The following is a 20,056-nucleotide window of genomic DNA, read 5'->3' on the forward strand; positions in this document are numbered from 1 at the left end:
CTCACAATATCTTGTAAAATCTGGGCATGGATGCCAGAGGTCTGGAACGTCCCCTGACCCTGGCCCAGGCCCTCCTTTACTCCTTCCTCCTTCAAGCCTGCTCTGGACCTCCTGACCTCCATGGCCAGCAGGGGTGGGGGGCGAGCACTCACCCACTTGCAGCACGCGGTCCACAGCCCCGCTCTGAAGCAGGTGCAGCCCTCGGGTGAAGGGCACCCGGGCATCATGCTCGCCCTCCGGGGGTTGGTAGCCCAGCGACGAGTACATACAGATCTCCCGTTCGCTGCGCGGGAATGACCAGAACACAATGCGCTTCTGGACCGGCTCTGGCACCCGGGAGAACCGCTCCTCAACCTGCGGGGAGGGCGGTGGGTTAGAAACCAGCTTGAATCCTAGCTTTGCCAATTAGAGGCAGTATGACTTTGAGCAAGTCACTTTGCCTCTCTGAGCTTGTTTTTTTTCAAGTGTGAGGTGGGGATTGTTAACAGCACCCGCCTCCGGAGTATCATGAGGATTAAATATGCATTAATATACATAAAGCGCTTACAGTAACACCTGGCCTGTACTTAGTGTTCTAGAACTTTCTGTGACTTCCCTCCTGGATGTCAGGTCCCAGGGTCCTAGTATAATGTAGCCCCACTTCCTGGGCTTTGAGGGGGCAGGAGAAAAGGAGACAAAGTGGTAAGAATAGTGATCAGGCCTCTATACTCTCCGCCTACACAATGCTAAATGCTTTGAGCCTGTGATTTCCCATAATTTTCATAGCAACATTTCAGTAATACTAGTTATCACCCCATTTTGCAGCCCAGAGACTCTGAGGCTCAGAAGTGGGGTGAATCCACTTGCTTAGTCTCACAGCTGGTGAGCTCCAACACCCAAGACAGGCTTCGTTCTCAGCTTCCAAGGGCCTGCAGGAAGGGAGGGTGTCCTCACCAACCCTGTGGGCTTCGAGCAGTAAACCAAGCTGATTGAACCTATGTTCCAATCAGCTTGCTACTCACTGGCTGAGTGACCTTAGGCAAGTTGCTCAACCTCTCTGTGCTCTAGTTTCTTCAAAGTGGGAGGGATAACAACAACTCCAAAGGACCCCAGAGGATTCTGTGAGCTTCTGAGGAGCAAGAGCTGTCCTAGCACCAGGCCTGATCCGCGCAGGTACATGGGAACCATCAGAGATGGTTTTAGGATTATGCTGGGTGTCTCACACCACAATAAAGGGGCAGTGACCTCCCAGAACTCCCAGTCCTGGGTTTCTGGGGGAAGTGGGAGGACCAGTGACTACTGGCTCAGGCCTCAGGGACAGTTGGCAGATGACTAAGGAGGGATTTTCCAGGCCATGAATCAGAGCCTGCCCCATCCACACTTGGCCCAGACTCATCAGTCCCGGCAGACTTCCTAACTCTGGAGAAGCCAGGGAGCAAAGACACCCCCTCAAAGCTAGACAGAGGCAGAGCCTATGGGGACTGCAGAGGGCTTGGTCCAGGCCAAGCCCCATCTTTACTCCTCAGAAGTCCACTCTGAGGCTGGAAGAGGGGATTCTAACCACCCCAGCCCTGGGGCATTGGGACAGAACCCCCAGAAACTACAGAAGTAGGTTCCAGGTGCACCTGTCCAGGTACTATGACCCAGGCCGTGCCCTTGCTGCGGACCTATGGAAGGACTGGAATGGCTGGGGGGCAGAGAGAGGATGAACATGGGGGAAATGGGGAATGTGAGAAGTACCCTGACACTGGAGGGGTTGGGCAGTCTCAGGTGGGAGGTGGTCCCAGAAGTACTGAGGGAGGGAAGCAGGACTCCAGGGAAGGATCTGGGGTGAGGGGGTTCCCCAGGGAATAGGTGGGTTCTGGAGGCACACATCAGGGACAGAAAGGAGTATTTTGAGGCTGGGATCTGTAGAAATGGGGGAGTTAGGTCTCTACTGGGGGTGTGGGGCAGAGATCTAGAGTCGCTAGGGGATGAGATCTGGGGTGTCCCCCAAGTGGGGGCGGCTTGTAGGAGTGAGGACTGAATGGGGTGCCTTAATTGGGAGCTGAGGATGAGGTGGTAAAAGAGGGTACCCAGGGTTGTGAGAGGAGGAAGTTCCTGAGCTGGGATCTAGGGAGCCGAGGGCATCCCTGTGTCTTGTGGGCTGGAGGGCAGAGATGGCAGGAGGAATGGGGGAGTGAAATGGGAGGATAAGGGGGTGTTTCAGGGCGGACTTAAGGACCCCGGAGACCTCTGGGAGTGTCTCGTATGGGGGCAGGTTCCGAGGCCCGGGGTTGGGCAGGGGAGGAGAAGGCAGGTCGGGAAGAGGCTGGGGGTGCGTCCCTCCCCCACCTCCCCTCACCCCTCGTCACCTGCTCGAAGGCCCAGCTCTCGGCTACTCGCTTGGCGCTGAGGTCCAGCAGCGCCTCGGGCCGGCCCCGGCCGCGCACGGCCCCGGCCCCGGCATCGCGCTCCTCCGGTCCCGCGGGGCAGCCCCGGCTCCGCTTGGCCGCGGGGGGGTCCATCGGCCGGGCCGGGGCCGGGGCGGGGCCTGATCGGGGGTCGGTCCGATGCCCGCTTGGCTTCGCCGGCTCCCGCGCCCCCTACCCGCCTTCCAGTTCGTCTTCTGCGCTCTGCCGCCCCGGGACCCCAGCCGCACCCACCCCCGCCCCGCGCCGGGCCGGCCGGGTGATGCGGCCCCTTTAAGACTCTTCACAACAATGAAGCTGCCTCAGTCGCCGCTTTATCCTCCGCCGTCGTCCCGCCCCCGTCGCCCGTCCCCATTGGCCCCCCCCTCGGCCTCCGAGGCTCTCCTCCACTATTGGCTGCACCTCCAGACTCGTCAGCAAGCTCTCGCTTTTCACTGGTCGGAGGTGCTGCCTGTCTTACGGCGGAAGCCCAATCAGAGTGCTCATCGGGCTGCGCTGTCCATCATGGGGCGCCGGTGGCCAATCAGGACGGGAGGACCCCCGCGGCGCAGGCCTTATGCGGAGTTTCGGGGCGGGCCCTGGGTTCATTCACAACATTCCTCTCCCGCCCCCCTCCGGCTGGACAGCGCGCCCCGGGCAGCTGGGGCTGCGCCCACACACGGCTTTGTTTACTGAGGGTCGCTTCCGGGCTCCGCGAGGGGACAATCAACACGGCTCGGCCGGGGAGCGAGACTGAGCGGCGGGATTCCAAGGCAGCAGCTCAGCCCCTCCTCCCTTGGGCTGTGTGCGGCGAGAAACCCTCTCAGCGTCTCTGGGCGCGGAGTCCAGTTTTGTTGTTTGGGGGGTGGGGTGGGGGATCACAGACCCCCTCGGTAGGGCTCTTGGGGGCTGCAGACCTCTTCTCTAGAAACGGAGCCTCACCCAAGCCCCAAGCTAAAAACCCTTCACCCATTCTATGCCCTGGATACTACGTTGAATCACAGGAAATTGCTGATTTTCGACCTACTAAAATTTGAGGCAATTTCCTAAGATTCAACTAATAGTTGTCAAATCTGATCAGCTCCGATTGTTCTCCTGACCCATTTCGTCCAGGCCACCCTCTCTGGCCCGGAAGCCGCCCGTGGTCGCGATCGGCGGCCACGCCCCCCGCCCCCTCCCGCCCCGCTACCCACGCCATCCTTCCTCTCCACTGTCCTTAGAAAACCCCACATTTCCCCTTCGCCATACTTTTCTCCGTGATCACATTTCTTTATCGAGTTCAGCAGTTGCTTAATATCTGTCCCTTCCCCTCTCCACCGAGACCCCCAGTGGCAGTAGTTTGTGTAACTGGTAGCACAGGAGCAGCATCAGGCATACAGCAGTCACTCAGCCCTTAACTTACTGCCTGAACCAACTCGTCCGCGGCTCCCACTCCGCTGAAATGTCTACAAAGCAGGAACAACCCAAGCTGGTCCCTAAGTGGCCTGATTGCTGCTCCCAGTCTCCCCACGGCATCTGGGAACTCCGGCTTTTTCCTTCCAGGAATTTCCAGCTGCACTTTCTGGCTGGTCCCCAGCCCACCATTCAGTAAACTGCCTCCAACCTGTGCTGTCCAGTAGGGTCACCACTGACCACAAGTGGCCTTTGAGTCCTTGAAATGCGGCTGGGCGGAATTGGGTTATGTTGCCAATATAATTTTCAAGGACTTAGCAGGGGAAAAAAGGGAAAATAGCTCATTAAGAATTTTTAATATTAAGGGCTGCTTGGGTGGCTCAGTTGGTTGAGCCTCTGCCTTCGGCTCAGGTCATGAACTCCCAGTCCAGGGATCCAGCCCCACATGGAGCTCCCTGATGAGTGAGAGCCTGCTTCTCCCTCTAAGTCTGCTGCTCTACCAGCTTGTGCTCTCTTGTTCTCTCTCTCTCTCTGTCAAATAAATAAATAAAATATTTAAGACAATTTTTTAATATTAAAAACAAATTTTTGTGTGGATTACATGTCAAGATGATAATATTTTAGGTAAGTTTGAGTTTACATTATCAAATTAATTCCACCTGTTTTTATTTTTATTTTTTATTTTTAAAGATTTTATTTTATTTATTCATGAGAGACAGAGAGAGAGAGAGAGAGAGAGGGAGAGAGGCAGAGACACAGACTGAGGGAGAAGCAGGCTCCATGCAGGGAAGCCCTATGTGGGATTCGATCCCAGGACTCCAGGATCACACGCCCTGGGCCCAAGGCAGGCGCTAAACCGCTGAGCCACCCAGGGATCCCCCTATGTTTTATATTTTATGTGGTATCAGAATATTTAAAGTTAGAGACGTGACTTGCACTGTAATTTCTATTGGACAGCAGAGGTGTTAGAAACCACAGCCTGCCACAGTGACAGCAGCAGAAAGGACACAGATAATAGCCCACTGACTACCTTCGAGGTGCTCTGGTGGTTCCTGCTCATTATCACGCATAAGCCTTCCAAACCAGTGCGGCAAAGTGGGGATCGTGGTCCCCATTTCTCAGATGAGGAAACTGAGGCTTTGAGAAGGAAGTGCTTGCCTGAAGTCACCCAGACTGGGAAGCCCTAGACTTATTGCTGCGTGCCTTTAAAAGACAGACTGGGGACGCCTGGGTGGCTCAGGGGTTAAGTGTCTGCCCTTGGCTCAGGGCGTGATCCTGTGGACCCAGGATCGAGTCCCACATCGGGCTCCCTGTATGGAGCCTGCTTCTCCCTCTGTTTGTGTCTCTGCCTCTCTCTCTCTGTCTCTCATGAATAAACAAATAATTAAAAAAAAAAAAGATAGACTGATGGGGAAGGAGTAACTGGGGTGTGGGGAGAGTCCAGGAGGACTTCAGCAAAGCCTGTGTGTCAGGTGCTCCCCCTCGCAAACTGGACCCCGGGGGCGCCCTTACCAGCAGTCCTCCTCGGCATCTGGTGCATGGCTGTGCCAGCTAAGCCTGGGTCCCGGTCCCCAGAGCATGCTTCAGTGGGCGTCCTGAGATGTTGAAGTCGCTCTAGGCTGTTCTAGTTCAGTGACTACTTGTCGGAGGAACTGAGAATGGGTGATAACAAACACAGTGAGGATGTTTATTGTCCAAAAATAGATACTAACATCGTCATCATGCCCATCTCATGGGTGAAGACACAGGCACAGGAAGGTCAGGTGAGGGGCACCTGGGTGGCTCAGCATTGCGTGTCTGCCTTGGCTCAGGTCGTGATCCCAGGGTCCTGGCATTAGGCTCCCGGTGGGGAGCCTGCTTCTCCCTCTGCCTGTGTCTCTGCCTCTCATGAATAAATAAAATCTTAAAAAAAAAAAAAAGTGACTTGCCCAAGGCCCCCAGCAGGGAAGGGTAGGGCCAGCATTCAAGCCCCGTGGGCAGGCTGGTTCTGCCGCCTTGGCTGGGGATCAAATCCACAGAGTTTGGGAAGCACCAACATTCTATTCCATTTTCCTGATTTTAAGGATGAGGGGAATGAGGCCCGGAGAAAGAAAGCTGCCCAAGGCCACCCAGTGATCTCAGGAGAATATGTGAGGTCAGAAAGGCCCTGGGAGTCTCTAAGCCCGTTCTTCGCCTTAGCAACACTTTGAGGAGAGGTTGGGAGCGGGGTTCCAGCCATACACACGTCTTCCCGTCCTCCCTCCTCGCAGCCAGGGAGCTTGGGCTTCAAGGAGATGGAAGCCACATTTATCCGCCAGGCCGCTGTGAGCTCACTGTCTAGGCATCCACAGCTCCTGACCCCAAACCCACATGTCCTCGAGACCCATGGGAAATAGGGTGGCCCTGGAGGCTCAGTTGGAAGGGGATAGGGCCCCTGGCTCTGTGGCCACCCCCCAACCTTCCAGGGTCCTCGGTGGCTGCCAGCCCCTTGCACAGCCCCTACCCTTGCTGACTCAGGCGGGAAACCAGCCGGGCAGTTTCACTTCCCGGTTCCGATGCAGCCCCTCTGGCCTGCCCAACTGGCAAGCTTTACTTCTTACATGTCTTTTCTTCCCTTTTGGAACACACTTCACGGGCTCAGTGTCAGGGCCCCCCCGGGACGAGTGGGCATTCAGGCCGAGGGGGATGGTGGAAGCAGGAGGGGAAGGCATAATTGTGTCTGAAAAGGCGCATTTAGTGACTGCTCCAGCCCTGCAGAGAGGGCCAGGGTGAGAGGCAAGAGAGGCCAGGCTGAGGGGCTAGTCTGGGGCTCCACTCTTTGAACAAAGGCAGCTCTCCCAGCCCTCATGTTCCAGAATTTTCCATGCTGAGTGAGGGGTGTCAGGATCCCCATTTAATAGATGGGCAAACAGAGGCTCAGAGAGGTGACAGGACTCGCTGAAGGTCCCATAGCCGGAAAGTGGCAGAAACTGGCACTGAACTCAAGGCGTAGGTATTTTCCAAAGTCTGGGGCTCTTGGCTTCAGCACCAGTGGTGGGCTTCTAAGTGGGCAGGGGGTGGGGGGACAGGCATAGAGGGAAAAGTCATGCGGGATGGTGAGGCTATTTGGGGAGGCCAAGAGGTGGGGGGGAGGGGGAACAAGTGGGTTGACATTCCAGACCTCATACCTGTTGCGCCTGAATGCCTTTCCTCGCCCCTGGGGTCCTCCTCAAAAGGGCTGGCGTCAGAGGGACAAAGACGGCTGGTTTACAGGAGTCCCTGGCCCGCCTGGGCGCCGCCGGCCTCAGTGGGGTTGGCCTGGGTTCCAGGTGCCTCCTGGTGGCCGAGGGAGGGACCAGGAGGCACTGGGAGCCCACCCATTCCCAGTCCTCGCCCTCCTTAAAATTCTAGATGAAGATGAACAAGGGATTTAAAAAAACAAAACAAAACAAAACACACACACACACACACACACACACACACACACACACACACAAAAACAAAAAACCCCAAGGGATTTCCAGAAGAGGGAGAAATCATGATTCTCGCAGACACACAAAGATGGACACGTGCTAACATTTTTATTGAACTCATGTGGGAACCAGGCAGATGTTATAGGCGATTCAAAAGAGTCTGGAGAGCAGGCACTTTCACATTATCAGACTGTTTGCACAAACAAACGTGCAGATGGGGGCAACTTGTTTTTTCCATAGGGGAGGAGGGTTGTCAACGAAACCTCTGCTGGCCGGGATGGAATTTGCATGTCTACAGATAAGTGGTTTTATATTGCTAGCAGTTGCTTACAAATCTCCAGAGCTGAGAGTTCAAAGACAATGCTATGAATCAGATAACCCGGAAGGGTGTGTTGTATAGAGATGATGCACTGAATAATCAGAACTGATTCATTGAAATGCAAACTTTTCCTTGCAAAAAAGGGAAAACAATTCATTACTGCCTTCATTCAACGAACACCTGTTCATTAAGCACCTCCTGCGCACCGTCCTAGGTGTGGGGAGACACAGCAGTGAACAAAGACGCAAAGGAGAAAAGTCTATAGAGTGGTGCCAGCCGAGTGACCACTCCTGGGGTGGAAGTGCGGGAGGGCAGAGGAAGGCTCTCCAGGGTCACATCCGGGAGGGGCGGGAACCACAGCAGGAGGTAGGACACAGAGGATGGGGAGGTGGTCCGGAGGGGGCAGACTGGGCTCTCCTGGGTTTTCCCCACTAGAATGCCAGTTCTCAGCTCTACCTAGCAGGTGGAGCATAAATGCCCAGTGGGCAAAGTGGCTCCGTCTCAAAAGGCAGAAGCCACTTGCTTAGAGGAGACATTGCTGTGCTGTGGGCCGATGGCAGGGAAGTCTGGGATGCCTGAGGGGCGCGGGGCTCAAGGAAGGGTGTGCACGCCGTGTGCGCATGCATGAGACACCACTGAACTCAGACCTGCCCTCCCACCCCATCTCCCTGCCCCCTAAAGGTGAGCATTGGGGCTGGGGAAACCCCAAACCAGTCTTTCCATCAAATTTGGGCTCTGCTGCCACAAGTTCCGACTTTTTTTTAAGATGTAAATTAGGAGGTTTTTTTTTTTTTTTTTTTTTTTGCGTGAAATTGCTTATACATTAAATCCGTTTAAAAGCATACATTCAGAAGCACCTGGGTGGCTCAGTTGGTTGAGCATTTGACATTTGATTTCCGTTTGGGTCATGACCTCAGGGTCCTGGGCTCCAGCCCTGCATGGGTCTCTAAGCCTGGTGGGGGGAGGGGTGTATGTGTCTGCTTGGGATTCTCTCTTCCTCTGCCCCAGCCCCTGCATGCTCTTTATTAAATAAGTCTCTATTTTATTTATTTCTAAAAGATTTTTTACTTATTTATTCATGAAAGACACACAGAGAGGCAGACACAGGCAGAGGGAGAAGCAGGCTCCATGCAAGGAGCCTAATGTGGGACTTGATCCCAGGTCTCCAGGATCAGGCCCTGAGCTGAAGGCGGCACTAAACCGCTGAGCCACCGGGCTGCCCCTAAGTCAGTCTTTAAAAATATATTTTTAAAAGAGTACAGTTTAGTGGTATTCAGTATTCACACTGTTCTGCAACCACGTGGGTCTAGTTCCAAAACTTACTCCAAAAGAGGACTCCAGCATCCATTACCAATCACCCCCTCCCCGACCCTACTCCCTCAAAACACTGGTCTGCTCGCTGGCTCCCCGTGGATTTGCCTGTCTTGGACATTTCACACAAATGGAGTCCTGGCACCACACGGCCGACTTCTTCCATTCAGCCTGCTTTTGAGGTTCATCCATGGTGTAGCGTGCGGGCGCATCGTACCTTTTGATGGCAGGGGCATACTCCCCTGCACAGGTACACATGCTACCTGCCGTCTGTTGAGGGATACCTGGGTTGTGTCTCTTTAGGGGACTGTAACTAGCACCGCTGTGAACATTCATGGACAAAGCTGTTGGTCAAATCCCTGTTTTCAATCCTTTTGGGCATGAGATTGGGTCATGTGATCTTTCTAGGCTGAACTGAGGAGCACCAAACTGTTTTCCATAGTGGCTGCCCCCTACTTTGTAGGAAAATTTTAGTAGTTTAAGGACTTTTCACCACCACTGTGTGGGACCAAAAAAAGCTGTCTGGGGTGGGTTCAGCTGGCTGGGGAAGGGGAGGCCAGCAGGGGATCAGGGTGCAGCTGTCTGTACCCACAGGTGCCACTGCATCCCCCAAAGGTGGCAGTTCAGTGGCACCCAGAGTGCAGCCCTGTTTCTGGAGCTGCGACTTGCTCCTCACACCCCAGTAGGGGGAGGGCAGGAAGGCTGTCAGGGTCTTGAATGATTCACAGGCACTGTTCAGTCCAGCAGACTGCAGACAATGATGGAGGGGCCCAGGAGGGAGCAGGAGAGAGGCTCTACAACATGACCTAACCAGGGCATTGCAGGGGCTGAGGTGGTGTGGAAAGCACTAGAACAGTGCCTGCACCACTGGCAGTACTACATAAATAGAAGCTGTTTGGACTTTGAAGATCAAGCACCCCCCCCCCCCCCCCCCCGCAGTTTCTAAGTGCATTCTGGTTTAGTTGGCACTCAGATCAGGTGGTGTCAACATCTGTCATATGGATGGAAAGTAGCTCCCTAAGACGCCTGGCTCATCTCTGGTAAAGGTGGTGATCTGGGCATCCTTTGGAGGGTGTGCAGGCAAGTTAGGAGGCTGATGGGATCACCTGGGGCCGGAGGGGCAGGAGACTCTCCTCTGGCTCCTGGGCTGGAGGTACAGATGCCTATTCATCATTCCTCTCGGGGCAGGCGCATGGCTGGTCTCTGATGAAAAGTGCTGGGACTCACCTGGTTGGGGCACACCTGGTCTGCAGCCCCAACACTGGCCCACTCACAGGAGCATGGGAACGCAGGAAGAATCACAGTCAGGTTTATTGCTCTGGGTTAAACCAGTGGAGACAAGACCTGGGGAGGGGGAGGGGAAAGCAGGAAGTAGGCAAACATTTCCTTCCCTTCTGGAGTCCTCGGCACCCTGACAAGCTGACCAGTGCCTTCCAGATCTGCTGATCACCTGCTCACGGGCTTTGCCTCCAATGAAATCTGAGGTGTGTGCCACCTGAGGCTCTGGAGAGCACGGCCTCTCCTTGCAGTGCCACCTGTGGGGCCACCTGCAGAGGTCTGAGCACGGAGGCTGTGGCGATGGCCTCCAATGGGCCAGTGCCCTTAGGAAGGTGTCTTGGTGGAGGAAGAAGAGGCTGCCTCCTTCTTGGCAGTGGCCTTCAGCAGCGCCAGCTTCTTGGGCAGGCTGCTGTTGGCCTTCATTACAACGTCATGTTCAATCTTCTTCCGGATGCTGACCTCCAGATCCTAAGGGGGCAACCACAGGGCAATGAGACTGGGACCTGAGGTGGGGGGTGGGATGAGCAACTCCCCCTGTAGCAGCCCCTGAGAGTCTGGGGTTTATGTCTTTCTTCTGCCCTGCACTCTTTGGGGTGTTACATACAAAAAATCCTGTTCTTGTCTCTGGACCTCAGCTTTTAAACCTCTGCTCATCCCCATTTTACAGATGAGGACACAGGTTCCTGCAGTGAGGAGGCACCTGTCCAGGGTTCCCCCAACAGGTGAGGGATGGGAGACTAGAACCTGGCACCTGGCATGCCCAGAGCCTTTGGTCCCAGCTTCCAGGGAGCAGTCCTCTCCTGGCCCCTGCCATTTCCACTTGGCCTAGGGCGAACTGGGGCCCCAAGACACAGAGATGTGAGCAAGCAAAGGCACAGGGATTTGGGTCCAAATTTAATTTAATTTAATTAATTTATTTATTTAAAAAAAATTTTTTAAATAATTTATTTATGATAGTCTCACACACACACACAGAGAGAGAGAGAGAGAGAGGCAGAGACACAGGCAGAGGGAGAAGCAGGCTCCATCCACCGGGAGCCCGACGTGGGATTCGATCCCGGGTCTCCAGGATCGCGCCTCGGGCCAAAGGCAGGCGCTAAACAAACCGCTGCGCCACCCAGGGATCCCGGGTCCAAATTTTAATCAAATTTCCCGAACTGCCCTGTCCTACATGACTTCCAACAATCATGACCACCGTGACTATCACACACCTAGAGGCAGGGGACACAACAACAAACAAGACACAGAAAACATCTGCCCCCAGGGAGCTAGCACTCAGCATGTGTGTGGTTTACAGATGACATAAACGCCCGTGACCCACTAGGTTTAAGTGAAGGTAAGCTCTGCTATTGATGAAAAAACATGGGACGTGTGAGGGGTGGATGTTATTGGGGACAGCCAGAGGCACTGCCTGCTGTCAGACTAGACCCTGAGAAACGGAGCTGTGTGGACTTCTGGGAGAAGAATCTGGGCAGAGGAAACAGCCAATGCAAAAATGCTACGGTGGCATAAGGGGCAGTTAAGGGGCCAGTGAGCAAGGAGGAGAGTGGGAGATGACAAGGACAGATCACGCAGGGCCGCCCTGGGGAGGATTTGGGCTTTTCCTGAGGTGGGAAGACACTGAAGGCTGGAGCAGTGGATGGAACAGCCCAGACTCGGTTGCTCACTGGTGCCCTCTGGCGGCTGTGGGGAGAGACAGGAGATGAGGAAGGAGGTGACTGCACTGGTGCAGGTGGTAGTTGATGGGATGGGACCCGGTGGCGAGGGTCATCGGAGGTGGGAAATGAGTGGATTCTAGATTAATGCTAAAAGCAATAAAGGATGGGATTAGACCCAGATGAGAGAGAAGGGGGAATCAAGAATGATCCCAAGTCTCTGGAGTCTTCCTGAATCAAGACTGTGGAAGGGTTATGTCCGGGAGGGAGAGGGGAGGATCAGGAGCTTGGTTTGGGATATGCTGAGTCTGAGATGCCCAAGAGGCAGTCTGCCTCCCGCTGCCGGTGAAGGTATGAAGACCACTGGGTGCCCAGGTCTCAGAAAACCGACATTCTCGGGAACCTAAACAAGTTGCTCAAGGTCATACGCATTAATTAGCGTGGAGTACAATCTGAACTCAAGTCAGACTCCAGTAAAACCAGTTTCAAATCTCTTTAAACTTCTGAATAAATTCTACGCCATCCACTTCTGTAAAGAAGCTGCATTTAGACACAACCACAAAAACGAAGAGCAACGCAGCTAACGTTTCCTTGTGTCCCGTGCTGTTCTCAGCGCAGGGCGTTAAGTCCTTGCACTTCTGGGAGAAAGGTGCTGGCACTACGACCATTTACAGGTAAGAGACGCAGGGGGAAGAACTACTAGCTGCTGATGGGAGCTGCGAGCGCACGCAGCGCTGCCTCTCCGCAAAGCCGGCGTTTCCACTTCGCCACGCCTCCTCCCCTCCCGACTCCTACTAACGCTGAACGCCCAGAGCGGCTGAGGTGCCTGCTGAACACTTTCTGCACGTCAGGCCTTGCTGCTGCGAGGCCTGGGGAACGGTACGTGACGTGCGGGTATCCACGGCGCAGGGGCCGAAGCGGAGGCCCACCGGGTCCGGGCGCCAGCCTCCGCCCCTCGCCCCCTCCAGGCCCCTTCCCTCGCCGCTCGCACGCCCCACTCACCTTCTTGAGCTTTTGCTGCTGCACGATGCGCGCCTTCTTGGGGGCGATCACACGACCTGGGAAGAGATGCGCTCGCGTGAGGCCGGGGTGCCCCAGGCCCCCTCCGCCCCCCAGACCCTTGATAGCTCCTCACCACCCTTCCTGGGGCCCCGGTTCCGCTCCGAGGCCGCCGCCGCCGCCGCCTTGCTCTTCCCCGGCTTCCGCGCCTGGAACTTGCGTTGCCCCTGCGCCATGATCGGGGATGCGCCGGAAAAGGCGGGGCTGTGAGTAATGGCAGCCGGAAGGCGAGGGGCACGACGGGACACAGCGAGGCGGCGGGGCGCAAAGGCTCACGGGACACAACGTGGCAAAGCGTTAAAGAGACAGATGCCCCCAGAAGGCGCGGATCGTAGGCAGCGCTTTGCAAAAACTTCAAGGTTGTAATGTAAGAGAGTATTTACAAGGCGCTCACTTGTTTTGTAAGACTTAGTTTTATGGGCAGCCCGGGTGGCTCAGCGGTTTAGCACTGCCTTTAGCCCAGAGCGTGATCCTGGAGACCTGGGATCGAGTCCCACTTCGGGCTCCCTGCATGGAGCCTGCTTCTCCCTCTGCCTGTGTCTCTGCCTCTCTCTCTCATGAATAAATAAATAAATAAAATCTTAAAATAAAAAAAAGACTTCGCTTCATGCTTTGTACATAAAATTTAATCTAGCACTAGGGTGAGACGAGTGAGGCACTCACTGGTGCAAATTTTAAGGGTGCCTAAAATTCCGTAATCAGTTATCAATAGTATTTTCAACATTTAAAAATAAAATTTCAGGGGTGCCTGGCTGCTTCAGTCAGTGGAGCACGTGATCCTTGGTCCCAGGGCAGTGAATTTGATACTCACGTTGGTTGCAGAGATTACTTTAAAAAATCAGTATTAAAATATAAAATTAAGGGGACCTGGGTGTCTCAGTTGGTTAAGTTTCCACCTGATTTCAGCGCAGTCAGGTCATGATCTCAGAGTCGTGAGATCTAGCAGCATGTCGAGCTCCATGCTGACAGTGGGGTCAACTTGGGATTCTCTCTCCCCTCTCCCTCTGCCCTGACCCCCAAGTTGCACTCTCACTCTTTCTCTGCCTGTCTCAAAGAAGAGCCAGCTATAGCCTACGGACCAGCTGCCTACTACTTTAAACAAGGTTTTATTGGAACAAGGGCCAGTGTCAGGGGTTAGGTAAGGTCAATTCGTGCAAAGGCAAGTGTCCAGTCCGTTTAATATCTTGATCTTTTGTTCATCATGGATATCGTTTTGCATTTTTGCATTAATTTTTAGTTTTAAAAAATATTCCATGAAGCTATTATTTATCTTGATTACTGAGCTTTTCAGTGTCCCATTGAAAATTCTGTATCCCACGCACCACCCTGGTTCTAGCCCTGAAGCAACCTAAGAGGGCAGTACTAATAATATCCGTGTTTTATAAATGAGAAGCATGGGAAGGCGAAGTGGCTTGGCCAAGATCACACTGCAGAGAAAGTGGCCGAGCTGGGTTCTGAACTTGGGCACACTGGCTCCTGTTACAGGGCCCCTAAGAGCCATGCAAAGGTCCTGTGTGCTCTCCCTGGTTTGGGGAAGGAGTGTTTGGGGGAACAGGTAAGTTTGGGGGCAGGCCATTCAATAAGTTTATTATAAACCCTAAGAGGATGGGGGCTGGATATGGAGAGTCAGGTTGATTACTTCTGGGGTCCGTATAGGGTCCCTACCCTCAGGAGGCGGTGGTGCTTAGGGCTGCCTGGAGGTCTTCAGGAGCAAAGACGCCCAGCTCTGTGATGATGCCGCCAGTGATGAGGTCATGGGGGGTGACATCGAAGGCAGGATTCCAAACCCCAATCCCTGAAGGAGAGAGAGGGGAGGCAAGAAGGCAGGTATGTGGCTCTGTGGAGGTTCTCAAGCTGTTGTCACCTCTCTCCCCCGTGGTGGTCCTTGAGAGTCTGGGGGTGCTCATTCTCTAAGTGCATGAAAACAGGAGCTTTGGCACCTAGTAATGAGTTTAGACCCCGCATGCTCCCCCACCATTCCTGGGCTGTCATCATCCAAGAGGCTCAGGAATCTTACGTACATCTACCCCACTTTTGCTGGCTCTGAGGGTCTCCATAAGAAGCTCTAAGAGCTTAGAGCCTTTGCATGGGCAGTTCCCTCTGCCTCTGGTGGGCACATGAATCACTGTTTCCTTTCCTTTGGATCTTTGCTCAAATGTCATCTTCTCGGCAAGGACTTCCACTCTGTCCACATCTCCCTGTGTGGACACTCCCCATGCCCATCCTTGTCTTGTTTCTTTCTCCTCAGCTCCCACCTGCTTCTAACATACACTGTGGTTTTGTTATTTGTTTCATTTGTTTCCCGTCGCCCCTGCTGGATTGTCAGCCCCACGAGCCCAGGGATGTTCATGTCTTTTTTACTCCTGTATCCTCAGCGCCTTAGCATCGGTCAGGTACTCAAAAATATTTGCTGAATGACTAACAACCTTTTACACCAGAGGTGGCAAATGGGTGGCCTGTTTTCTCTGCTCACAGGTCTTTGAAGACCACTGAATTAGCTGCCAGCTTTCAAAATGTAGATGTTGGAAAAATCAGAATACCCGTCCCCCAGGTTCTGCATTCCTGTGACCACTGGCTGGAGCAGGCTGTACATGGCCTGTGTCTCTCATCCTTGTTACCCTGCAGTCCCTAGTTTTATTTCAGGGGATGGGCAGGTGTTGCCAACACTGCTTTCCACAGTCTTATGGATTTTGGCTAGTGTTCCTTCTGCCTCTGGGAAAGCAGGGATATTAAAAAAAAAAAAAAAAAAGAGAGAGAGAGAGAGAGAAGAAGAAGGAGGAAATATATTTATAGAATTAACATATCTGTTTTTTAAAAGCTGTAAGGAATTGGCAGCACAGAACAATGTGGACTGTTAGGATGTCCCTCTGTGTAGTTGTATAGCGTGATTTTTACCTTGGCTCCATACCTGGGGCTCTGGGGTGGCAGCCCCATAGTACTTTCAGAGCCTAGGGATTTTAATGGGATCGCTTTTATAAAATATTGTCAATCATAATTGTTACTATCTAATGAGCACTAAGCAAGGGTCAGGCACTGTCTTCCACGTCACATGGGTGAATTTACTGGTCACCCTGGGGTTTGTCAGGTGGGTTGTAGAGAGGGCTCTTCTTACAGATGCAAACGACTGGGGTCCTGGGGCAGGGGGTGGGGGGGTGGGGGGGTGGGGGAGGGAACTCAGGCATCTGGCTCACAGCAGCAAGGTGGAGTGGAGAAGCTGAGAACATCAGTGTCTCTTCATAGGCACTAGGTGAAGCAGTATTCTTATTTTTTCTTCAAGGGAGGAAATCCAGATAGAGACTAGCAGGATAACTTGCCCTAAGTCCCCTAACTCTGACCTTGAATCTGACCTTCAGGATGCTTCTGTTCCAAGAAATGGCTTGAAGGAGCGGTTTATGCCCCAGAAGGCTGGTTCTACCCTAAACCTAAATCCACCTGCCTCTGTGATAGGGCCAGGGTGCTTAAAGGGAGGTGCCTGGGTGCTCTGGTGCCTGTCTTTAAGGGGATGGCTTACCGGGGGCTGCAATCCTGACCCCGTTGACATCTGTCAGCTCCTGCCCTGGGCGCTCCTCAATGACGATCTCCTTTCCTGTCTCCAGACGGAGGTCACACGAGGAGCTGGGGGCAGCCACGTAGAAGGGGATGCCATGGTGCTTGGCAGCGATGGCCAGCTGGTAGGTGCCCACCTTGTTGGCCGTGTCACCGTTGGCAACCACTCGGTCGGCTCCCACGACGACAGCTGGGGAGCAAGATGCTGGGGTCATAACCTGGCCCTGGATGTTTGGAGCCCTGCCCATTGGCGCCACACCTGCTGACCTGACACGCCCCGGTGGGCCATGGCCGCTGCTGCCATGCTATCGGCGATGAGGGTGGCGGGGATCTGCTCGTAGACCAGCTCGAAGGCTGTCAGCCGGGCTCCCTGGTTGTAGGGCCGGGTCTCCGTGCAGAAGGCATGATCCAGACGGCCCAGGGTGTGCAGTGAGCGGATCACACCTGTGGGGCCCGGCCAACCAGAAGGTCAGGATGAGACAGAAAGTGACACATGGACAGGGTGGCTCATTGTTTAGGAGCACAGCTCAGGGGTGCCTGTGTGGCTCAGTCAGTTGGGCGTCCAACTCTTGATTTAGACTCAGGCTATGATCTCGGGATCGTGGGATCAAGTCCTGTATCGGGTTCTGTACTGAGCATGGAGCCTGCTTGGGGTTCTCTCTCATCCTCTGCCTCTGCCCGTCTTGCCCTCTCTCAAAATAAATAAAGTATTAAAAAAAAAAAAAAAAAGTACAACTCACCAAAGGCTTACCAGGCACAGTGCCATTTCCCCAGGCCCTTGCAGTGATGGTCTCCTCTGCCAGGCACATGTGTGCAGAGAACACCTTCCCCGCAAGGCCTTCCCTGATCCCTGATCTCTCATAGCAAGCCCCCACACCTCTGACCCCTTCCTGGCTCTTTCTCTTTAGAACTCATCACCTCGGGACCCAGCATACGTACTTATGGATTGGTTGTGTTTGTTTCTCCTGCTTTCCTGTTCCTCAGGGCAGATTTTTGTCTACTGTGTTCACTGGTGGGTCTCCAGTGCAGGACTGTGCCTGGCACACGGCAGGGGCTCAGCAAGTGTTGAATGAATAATGGAATGCACGTCTGCAGGAATGGTGGGGCTGTCGAATTCTTAATTGATGTTTGTTGAGTGAATAAATCGGTGTCTTGCCATCAAGGCCTCAGTCCCCAGGCACAAGGGCAGGGCCCGGGCAGGTAGGCAAATCTCCTGGGGAATTCAGGGTCAAGAGGAATCTGTTTCCTTGACTCCCAGGACCTCTTCCCCACTCTCCTGGTCACAGCTACCCCAGTCTTTCTTTTGGAGGGCCACTCCCTTCTCAGCCCTTTTGGAGTTCGCATCCTGCCGTTTCTGTAGGCACATGGCTTGGGCTGGGCCCACTGACTAATTGATCCTGGATAGGCAAGTGACCCTATCAGAGCCCCTGAGATACGAGGAGACTTTTCTGGCACTGTCAGCATAGAGACCCTTGGCTCTTTTCCTCATGATCTGAACCCTAGAAGCCTCCCTACTAGCCTGTGGGGGCATGAGAACGATGCCACCATGGAGGACAGAACTGAGGAACAGGGACAGGTGGATCCTGATGTCACTCTTTGACCCCTGGATCCAGCCATACCTGAAGCTAACACCCTAAGCACTTCTGTACAAGAATACATTCATATCTTTTTGGCGGGTAAAGTGGTTAGGGTTTCTCTAGTGTTCAAAAGGCCCTTCCCCGTTCCCATGGATGCCCACTCACCCAGAGCTGTGCCATAGCCAGCAGTGGCCAGTGCACCGGTGTTACAGTGGGTCAGCACGGTCACCTTGCCGCCCCCAGGAGCTGCCCGCTCCAGGAGGTGGCGGGCTCCTAGGTCCCCAATGCTCCGGTTGTCCTTGAGGTCTTTCTCCAGCATGTCCTCAGCGCAGCGGATCACTCTGGGGCCAACAAGGGGCTCTCAGCTACCAGGCTTTGGGCCCAGGCTAGCCCCTCCTCCCTAGCCAACAGCACTGTACAGGAGCCCTCCAGCTCAAAGCCTCTCCAGGCTGTGGGGCCTGCACTCTTCTGCCACTGTCACCTGTCACACCACTGGCTCACACAGCACATTTACCTCATGTGTGTGGGAGAGCACGGCAATAAACAGGACAAAAATCTGGCCCCGTGGAGTTACCTGAGGGGGTGGGGAAAGCAGGTATCTGAAACCTGATGGGGAGAGTTAGCTCTGTGGAGAGCTGGCCTGCAGAGAGCACGTGCAAAGGCCCTGAGGCAGGAGTAAGCTTCGTTGCATCAAGGAACATGGCAAGCATCGACTTAGCTGCAGCGCAGAGGTGTGTAAGAACCAAAGGGCAGGGGCGGGATGAGGACAGGAAACAAAATTTCTCAAAAGCAAAACCAGGAGAATGCAGTGGCTCTGAAAAGGACCTCCACGGTAGTTGGGGCTGTATACGGTCTGGGGAGGCAGACAAGGGATTGAGAGCAAGGATCTTGGGGCGGTCTCCAGCTGCCCCGGGGTGGGCTCTCAGTCCTGCTTGTGTGGTTTGGGGCTGATGCGCCGTGCCTCAGTTTCCCTATATGTCAAAGAGGTCACTCTGCGAAAAAGTGAACTCCCAGCCTCCCCATGGGGCAGCGCAGGGCACAAGGCCGCCTACCTCTCCCGGACCGCCTCCTCCGTGGCGCCGTCGCGCTCGGCCTCCAGGGCTGCGGCGTCGGCCAGGTGGCGGGCAGCGCGGGCCATGTTGACGGCGGTGGGCCGAGCGGTGACCAGGAAGCTCAGCGCGTCGCGCACGAAAGCCACCAGCGCGGCGGGTCCCGGTCCCCCCGCGCCCGCCTGCAGCTCCACGGCGAGGCTGAGGCAGCCCACGAGCGCGATGGCCGGGGCGCCGCGCACCTGGGGTCGGGGTGGACGCGGCGTCAGGCGGGGGCGCCCTCCTCCCGCCCCGGCCCCGCCGCTCGGCCGCGCGGCCCACCTTCATGGCGCGGATGGCCTCCCAGGCCTGGCGCACCGAGCCCACTGGCTCGTAGCGGCTGCGCTGGGGCAGCAGCAGCTGGTCGAGGATCTCCAGGGAGCCCCGGGAGTAGCGGATCGCCTCGAGCGCCATGGGGCCGCCGCCTCGCCCGCCGCCGCTCGGGAGGTGCGGGGTCCAGCCGCGCACGCGGGCGCTCGGAACGCGGAGGGGCGGGGCCGGGGCGGGGGCCGCCCCCGAGGCGCGTGCGCACAGCGATCCCGCAGCACCGGCGGCCCGCGGGGCCAGCCCCGCTTTACCTGCCGCGTTAAATCTGGGCAGTTGGTCGCCTCCCGGAAAGCACAGATGGCACCGCTTATGGGACAGCTATTGGATTCTGGGCCCTGTGTTTAGCGTACGGCTGACCAGAATTAGGGCCTCATCGCATGACCCCCAAATGTCCGGAGGGCTCCCTTTGGCGCCCGAGTTCAGCCAGAGCAGTGCTGAAGGTGGTCTGAAGTAGAGAAAGGCCCGAATTGGGGGTCCCAAAGACTAAGGAAGGCGTCTTACTGTTTGTTGCCTTGAAACCTTCCCATCCCTGCAGGGAGCAAAGACTGGTGACGCCCGAGCCCTCCCCGCCCCCCCCCCAGGGCCAAGTAAGAATTTGGCCAGGACCTCAGTCCCTAGAGGGCCCGGGTCTGTCTGGCTCACGGCTGTATCCCCAGGGGCTAGACTAGTGCCTGGCATACTGCAAATACTCCCATCAATATTTG

At 55.1% G+C, this 20,056-nt stretch overlaps 3 protein-coding genes and 1 long non-coding RNA gene across 6 annotated transcripts in view; 1 reads left to right on the forward strand and 3 right to left on the reverse strand.

Moving 5' to 3' along the window:
• ZSWIM4 (zinc finger SWIM-type containing 4) overlaps nt 1-10,181 on the reverse strand; it is a 25,434-nt gene extending 15,253 nt beyond the window's left edge. The window contains exons 1-3 of one of the 3 annotated variants that reach the window (XM_077859705.1): nt 10,050-10,181; nt 5,274-5,413; nt 153-354 (exon numbers count right to left, since the gene is read on the reverse strand). In XM_077859705.1, coding sequence (XP_077715831.1) covers nt 153-267 — 115 coding nt within the window. In that variant the 5' untranslated portion in view covers nt 268-354; nt 5,274-5,413; nt 10,050-10,181. Of the gene's footprint in view, nt 1-152; nt 355-2,333; nt 2,704-5,273; nt 5,414-6,907; nt 7,049-10,049 lie in introns of those variants that run through there. The other 2 variants (XM_077859704.1, XM_077859703.1) reach the window with 2 other exon arrangements.
• LOC144290459 (uncharacterized) lies at nt 1,364-5,009 on the forward strand. Its single transcript, XR_013358097.1, has 2 exons — nt 1,364-1,612; nt 4,719-5,009. It is a non-coding gene; the product is annotated as an uncharacterized LOC144290459 (long non-coding RNA).
• C19H19orf53 (chromosome 19 C19orf53 homolog) lies at nt 10,116-13,179 on the reverse strand. Its single transcript, XM_077859711.1, has 3 exons — nt 12,891-13,179; nt 12,758-12,813; nt 10,116-10,568 (listed from the first exon to the last, which is right to left on the reverse strand). The coding sequence occupies exons 1-3, from the start codon at nt 12,988-12,990 to the stop codon at nt 10,425-10,427; spliced, it is 300 nt and encodes a 99-aa protein (XP_077715837.1). The 5' UTR covers nt 12,991-13,179; the 3' UTR covers nt 10,116-10,424.
• Nucleotides 12,779-19,514, reverse strand: MRI1 (methylthioribose-1-phosphate isomerase 1). The gene is made up of 7 exons (XM_077859710.1): nt 19,308-19,514; nt 18,990-19,228; nt 18,103-18,278; nt 16,628-16,804; nt 16,326-16,550; nt 14,480-14,609; nt 12,779-12,813 (listed from the first exon to the last, which is right to left on the reverse strand). Exons 1-6 carry the CDS (start codon nt 19,437-19,439, stop codon nt 14,482-14,484), a joined length of 1,077 nt encoding a protein of 358 aa, XP_077715836.1. The 5' UTR covers nt 19,440-19,514; the 3' UTR covers nt 12,779-12,813; nt 14,480-14,481.
• Between the last annotated feature and the right edge of the window lie 542 nt (nt 19,515-20,056).

Source organism: Canis aureus, chromosome 19 (assembly GCF_053574225.1).
Source record: "Canis aureus isolate CA01 chromosome 19, VMU_Caureus_v.1.0, whole genome shotgun sequence".
NCBI lineage: Eukaryota > Metazoa > Chordata > Mammalia > Carnivora > Canidae > Canis > Canis aureus.

Coding starts and splice junctions, on each gene's coding strand:
- MRI1 (XM_077859710.1), bottom strand. CDS start 19,439: ATGGCGCTCGAGGCGATCCGCTACTCCCGGGGCTCCCTGGAGATCCTC. Junction 16,805..18,102: donor TGGCTATGGCACAGCTCTGG/GTGAGTGGGCAT, acceptor CGGGCCCCACAG/GTGTGATCCGCTCACTGCAC. Junction 14,610..16,325: donor GGTCAGGATTGCAGCCCCCG/GTAAGCCATCCC, acceptor TCTCTCCTTCAG/GGATTGGGGTTTGGAATCCT.
- C19H19orf53 (XM_077859711.1), bottom strand. CDS start 12,990: ATGGCGCAGGGGCAACGCAAGTTCCAGGCGCGGAAGCCGGGGAAGAGC. Junction 12,814..12,890: donor CCGGGGCCCCAGGAAGGGTG/GTGAGGAGCTAT, acceptor ATCTCTTCCCAG/GTCGTGTGATCGCCCCCAAG. Junction 10,569..12,757: donor AGCAGCAAAAGCTCAAGAAG/GTGAGTGGGGCG, acceptor TTGCCCCCTTAG/GATCTGGAGGTCAGCATCCG.